At 37.6% G+C, this 6,879-nt stretch overlaps 1 protein-coding gene across 1 annotated transcript; it reads left to right on the top strand.

The window, feature by feature from the left end:
• Positions 1-1,077: 1,077 nt before the first annotated feature.
• LOC130079616 (whirlin-like) lies at positions 1,078-4,507 on the top strand (the record flags this gene model as incomplete). The annotated part of the gene is made up of 3 exons (XM_056244952.1): positions 1,078-1,595; positions 2,287-3,192; positions 4,408-4,507. Coding segments are annotated over exons 2-3 (835 nt in total), but the record flags the coding sequence as incomplete, so codon positions are not given.
• Positions 4,508-6,879: the final 2,372 nt, after the last annotated feature.

The following is a 6,879-nucleotide window of genomic DNA, read 5'->3' as shown; positions in this document are numbered from 1 at the left end:
GTAAAACATGATTGAGGGATGCATCTAAAACCCTTGAGGGCCATATACACTTTAGAGTATTAACCTGGTTTCTTGATTAACTAGTAGGTTATGTGTTTCTGCTTTAACTTAAAATGTTTCTCTGGTTGAATTGGTTGGTTAATTGCATCATCAAATCTCAATCAACAATCACTGCAAATTTGAAATCAGATTGTTATAGATGTTATAGATTCAAATAAATATTATTTTTTTTGCATTTTGCATTTCTGATGGAGTTACAGCAATGCTATTTATTGTCTATTTCATAGGATTTTAATGACCTTTGAGTAAAAAGCTCAAAAAGGGAATAAAAAAATAAAAAGGGAAATAAAAAATGTATGTTTATGCTTTCAAAGGACTCTTAGGATTATTATAGTTAACTAAAACTAAAACTATAAAAATAATTAAAGTATTAACAAACTTAGCCTATTTTTTCAGCTCTGCCAAGGCAACATTTTCATTTAGTTAAACTTGATGTACTAAAATAAACTGAAACAAAAATAAATAGACATTTTATCAGCTAGACATAAAACCAAATAAAACTAAATAAAATTAAACTAGTCCAAATGAATAACCAATAAGAAAACAAAATTACTCAAATTAAAATATCAAAATATTAATACAAAAACGTCTCAATGATAACAAATAGACCTTATTCACAGCAGCTATATCATACATCTCTTTGTACTGTTATTTAATGTGTTTTGGGATTTTTCTGCTGACGAAACCCTGCAAACATATCTTTCCAAGAAATTTCAGTAGACATAAAAACAAACGGACAGACAGTATGAGCTGTGGAAAATTATACTTTCAAATTATTACAGGGTTGTTTTTGTTATTGTTGTTGTTGTTTTTACAGCAGATTCCATTGAAAACACGGCAAGTCTATCCCTCACAGCCTCGCTTTCATTCCTGTCATGGCGCTGCTCTGAATAAGGTCTATAACACTGCTCTTAAATAAGCAATTGGTCATTTGCAAGTCCTGCGCGCACCCGGCATGACTCGTGTGTTGTTGGTTACTAAGCAACTTACGCGCACCACATAAGCTGCGTCATTTCCTGTGTAGGGACTCGTTGAAGCGAGCCAGTTCAGTCGATCCCCTACGACAGCTGAAGGCTAGACGGAGACACAGTCGAGTCCGTGCCGTTTTACTTTCTTTCTTTGCGCACTAACGCAACAAATAACTTTCCAACCTGTTTGATTTATTTGTCTGTGGAATTCCTCCAGCGCACTTTCCAATGGACTAAAGCGCGTTTCAACTTTCTGATTTGAGCGTGCCAAAGGAAACCAACTTTGCATTTTAGTTTGGGTGCCATATCCTCCAAATACAGGGACGAGTGGATTAGAACTGAACGCTGATCCGGTGCTCTACTTTAAAAACTAATCAACGGGAACGCATTCGTATGATTGTGGTCGTTGTAAAGCTTTGGATTTCTGGGCAAAGATCCTGAACTCCTTCATGAGGGATTCGCTGTTGACGACAGAGATATTGGAGAAGACGCACTGGCCACTTGACCCCTTTTCACGAGCACAAGACGCACCGGAGCGCGCAGCTTTCTGCCACCGTTATTGGGAAGGTGCACTTTGCGCTCGAATATAGGGCTTTTTAAATTTTACTTTAAAGTTCTGTTTTTATCGTGAAATCTGAATTTCATATTTTTTATAAATATGAAATGTTGTGATGATGAGAATGAATTTTGATGACCATATTTTTAAATTCATAATCGTAGACTGCATGTCATTATTCATTCAGGGCTATTTATATTCCAAAATAGACTTTCGTGAGTTATTTAGCCTAATCTGTTTGCCATTGTAAAATAACTGTTCCAATAATATATCGGGTAGCCTACTGTTGAATGCCACAAGTTGATATAAGTAAAAAAAAAGAAGAAAAGATCTCTCCAGCAACTGTGATTAATAACAATGACAGATCACAGTGCTACACCTTCCAGGTAACACATGACATTAAATGAATGCAGCAAACATTAGCTAACTAAACAACACAACATGTACAACACTCCAATGTACACCATCTGCGAACAAAACAGATTTGATTTGATTTCCCTCATACATTTAATATGTAACTAAGTTCAGTCAAACTATACGTTGTATTAACTTTTTCAATATTTTAGAGTAAAATCGTGATTTTTTTTTTTTTACATAGGCCTTAAAATTTTAATTTACATAGTAGCATTTAAAATTGAAAGTGTTTATTTCAATTCCAAACTTTTTATTTCGCTAATTAGATTTATGTGTCTGGTTTTTTAGGTCCTGTGCGACTCGTTTGATATAATATTGAGTATGACCGTGAACATCAAGGCATCGCAGTGCCATGCGCCGCTCCGCAGGCTCCTGTAGACTCGGTTCCGGTGCTACTGCAATGCTCACCGGACCCCTCCGCTTCCGCGTGCCTCTGTGATCCAGGCAAAGGGCGCGAGGATGAGCACAGACCTGGAGCGCCTGTCGCTCAACTCTTCCTCGGGCAACTCCGTGGCTTCCAGCGCGCGTTCTCTGTCCGCCAACGTGAAGAAGCTTCACAACGCTCTCAACCTGCTGCTCAGCGACCTCGAGAGAGAGCAGTTCATCCACTGCCTCAACGTGTACCACTCCAAGCGCAATGTGTACGATCTGGTCCAGACGCTTAAGGTTATACTGAACGTCCCGAGCAAGCGTCAGCTCCTGCCCATGCTGCGGCTGGTCATCCCGCGCTCGGATCAGCTTCTGTTCGATCAGTATACATCAGAGGGGCTCTACTTGAAATCTGATGTTCTTGCGCGCAATGGTGACCCGGACGGCTCCCACGAGGCTGCTAATTCCAGTCCAACACACGGGGCTCATTTCTCGCCTGCTTCCGCGCCTCAAGCCGCTCTGCGCGGATCTCCTGACAGTATCAGCACCAGCAGCGATGGGACAGCGACTCTTATTCCTTTACTGGGCAGAAATTTCTTACCGGAGCCCCCTGGAGAGATCCGACAGGTGATCCTCAAGCGTCACAAGAGCAACGAGGGTTTGGGATTTAGCATCCGCGGAGGTTCCGAGCATGGAGTTGGGATCTATGTGTCGCTGGTGGAACCGGGTTCGCTGGCAGAAAAGGAGGGTTTGAGAATAGGAGACCAGATAATGAAAGTTAACGACAAAGTGTTCGACCGGGTCACGCACGCAGAGGCAGTTAAGGTAAGGTATATTTATTTTATTTTATTAATATTTTGTGTAATGTTTAAGTGAATTAGATTAAATATCCCTTGTGATTAAATATTATCTTAAATTAAATTGTTGATTCAATTATGCTGTTGTTCTTGTTGGTATAATGTGTGAGCTATTTTTCTTTCTTTCCTTAATATTACCTATGGCCACAGATATATCATAACTGTGCTGAGATCACTAGCTTTAGATCGCCAGTCATTAAACCACAGGGAAACAGACTGCAACTCCTCCTTGATTGATTATTAATGCAAGACAAGCAGCTGAAAGTGTCACTTGAAGGACCAGAATGATAAATGCTGGCTTTTATTGAGATGTGTTAGTCTGGAAGGCCTGTACAAATGTTGATGTTATTGATCAGTGTGTGGATTAGATGTAGTTAAATAAGACGTGGCTTGTCGATTTTGTATCAGTAATACTTGCTGTCATACGCAGCTTTCAGTGTAGAAGCATTTCCTTGCAGGTCTATAGTGTCATTCAAAAGAAGAGCTGATTTTGCCTGACCCTTAACATACTAACTATAATAGAACTGTAATCATACTTAATAGGAAGTAATCCTGCATGTTGGACCTCACATGTATTGTTACGGAGATCGTATGCGCTGTCCATGGTGCTGAATCCAGATGTTTATTAGCGCTGTCCATGGTGCTGAATCCAGATATTTATTAGCGCTGTCCATGGTGCTGAATCCAGCTATTTATTATAGATTGCATTCTGTTCAAAAGTTGTCTCCAACAAACATACTGTTTGTGGCAACTAAAGATCACTAGTTTTCACATGCCACAGACTCTGGTGTGGTGGAACCCTCTGGAGAACCTCTAGGCACACTTTTAAAAGAGCAGTTCTCTGAGGAACCTATTAGTTTATTCAAGAAACTAAACATTTGCCATCATAACAAGGAAAAGGGTTTGATGCACTTGCATATCGAAGTTCCTTTAGTACACTTTGAGTCATCTTCAAAAAGTCTTTAGTCTTAGTTTCTCCAAAGGCTTCCACCAGCGTGAAACCTCAAAAGATTTCATTATTACAATGATCATGTTCTTAACTAAATTACAAAACATGGAAGCATCTGACAGTGGAGATCCCGAGCGGACCATATTTCAAAGTTGGCATATGACTAGGAACTCCGTTCCACTTATACTTTCCTGTTTGACTCTTCCATATTCCCATGTTTGTGAATCTCTGTAGATTTGTGTGTGCCAAGAGAAACTGAACATGAACAGTTTGCCTCCTTTCTGTGTCATTGTTTCCCTTCGCCTGGGGAAAACTGGCACAGTTGAACAGCAGGGTATAAATTCTTTCCACGCTGCCTGGAAGTGGGGGAAGGCTGCTTCCTCCCAGTTAATCATATTGATCTGCATGAGTAAATGGACGGGCCTCTCCCCAGGCTGAACATGACCTTCTGCTTGTCTTGATGTTCTTGTTCTCATGTAATGCAGACATAGCGAAGACACAAACTGATAAGCAGCCAGAACGGAGAGCGGTTTGACGGGGTTTTTGCTAGGTGCAGATCAATTCAGCACAGTGTACTTTTGATCGGTGCCTCTCCCTGCATGCTAGCAGGCAGAGTTATTTTCTAGCAGAAGGAAGAACATCTTTTTTTACTTACAATGAGGATTTCCTCAGACTCTGTTGACCTTTGTGATGTGTAAATGAACCCTGAACATTATCCGTTTTGTTCTTCTTTTTCTTTCTTGGTTTATGTTGTTGTTTCTTTAAGTTTTCAGTCGTAAACACTAAAATAATACTTTTCAGTTTACATGTTACAATGCTAGTTGGTAAAACTCATGGAAAAAGTCACACAGTGGCTCCATCTGAAACTGGATACTCTTTAAGTGGATACTTTTTTAAAAATAAGTTCTTGCTTTGTGACCATTAAAATGTATTTTCTATATAGTTTGACGTGTGTAGTGTTAATGCAATTCGGATGTACTACATTTGTCACTGTCACTGTGTTACCGGTGTGTAACATAACTCTCTATTTCTAGATAAGCAGAATGATGTATGAAATATTTCTAGAATAGAAATGAACATTTCTATTCTGGTGTCACCATTATCCTGAGCACAATTTGATGTAATGCCAAATTTAGAATTTTAATACAACTTTTTGTTGTTTACCACATTTGTTTTGAAGTAAAAAAAAAATATATATATATATATATATTTTTTTTAAAGTTCCATTTTGGCTTTGTTCAAAGTAAGTGAGAGTATCGTATGGTGAGATCAGTATCTTGTATCAAACTGAATCGTGACATTTGAGTATAGTTCACCCAAAAAGAAAGTTTAGACAGATTTAATTTAGCATTCGAAATTGTAATAGTGCAACAAATATGGTGAATATGGTCAATGTGTATTAATTATTATTCATAAATTAGAAAAAAAATACATTATTTAATAGCGCTGCACGATTATGACAAAAATCATAATTGTTGATTATTCCCTTGAAATTGCAATTGCGATTATTAATTACGATTATCACAATTTACATTGAATGATGTTTTAAATAGCTTTATACCATTTTTTGAAGTGAATACATGCCATATTGTTATATCAAAATGAACAAGCTGAAAACACTCTTCCTGAAAAACCTGTTCATTTTCTATAGCATTAAGCCTCAAATGTCAAATATCCATTTTTTTAATTTAAAGAAACCAAACCAAAGTAAAATATGCAATGTTATAAAAAAAACATCTTAAGCACACAGAATAATGTAAGAACGATTAGAACGACTCCTTTGAACGATTACTAGGCTAATTGTGGCATCCGTAATTGTAATCATGATTACAAATTCGATTAATTATGCAGCCCTATTATTTAATAAAATAAGATGTTTAAAACGTATTTGATGTATGCATTCAGGGATATGCATCTAACATAACTCTCTATTTCTAGATAAGCAGAATGATGTATGAAATATTTCTAGAATAGAAATGAACATTTCTATTCTGGTGTCACCATTATCCTGAGCACAATTTGATGTAATGCCAAATTTAGAATTTTAATACAACTTTTTGTTGTTTACCACATTTGTTTTGAAGTAAAAAAAAAAAAAATATATATATATATATATATATATATATTTTTTTTTTTTAAAGTTCCATTTTGGCTTTGTTCAAAGTAAGTGAGAGTATCGTATGGTGAGATCAGTATCTTGTATCAAACCGAATCGTGACACGAGTATTATTATACCTCTAGTTTATATTCATGATTTTTTTGTTTTTTGTTATGAGGTCGATAGAGAAATCACTCCAGTTGGACTGACATTATTATTTCTCTTCCTGTATGTCCAGATGTCTGAGCTGTCTCCATCTCTCTCTCTCTCCATCTACAGACTCAATGATGAGGATGGATTGTACATGCTCGAGGTGACCTGTCTGCACCATCTTTAGGCTATATTGAATGCGTGTGATGGCCTTTGGCATCTCATGATTGGTTGGTCTATCTATGATTGGCCTTCAGTGTTTGTTCACTGTGCTGCTATGATAGCCCATATGATCAATGATCTTTCCTCATCTCCTGCTTCAAGGGTGACCGCATATAAGAGCACCTGTTAGTCGACTTGATTGAATTTTAATGCTGGTGTGACTCTCATGCAAGCTGCCATGGCTCAAACTTAGAGGAGGTTGCCTCTTGCCTTTGTCCTGACACCGAAAGATGATT

The sequence above is a fragment of the Rhinichthys klamathensis genome, unplaced genomic scaffold, assembly GCF_029890125.1.
Source record: "Rhinichthys klamathensis goyatoka isolate OS25496 unplaced genomic scaffold, OSU_Roscu_1.1 h1tg001186l_1, whole genome shotgun sequence".
NCBI classification, from domain to species: Eukaryota; Metazoa; Chordata; class Actinopteri; order Cypriniformes; family Leuciscidae; genus Rhinichthys; species Rhinichthys klamathensis.
The sequence above is the reverse complement of the archived record's forward strand: the minus strand, read 5'-3'. Positions and strand labels throughout refer to the sequence as shown.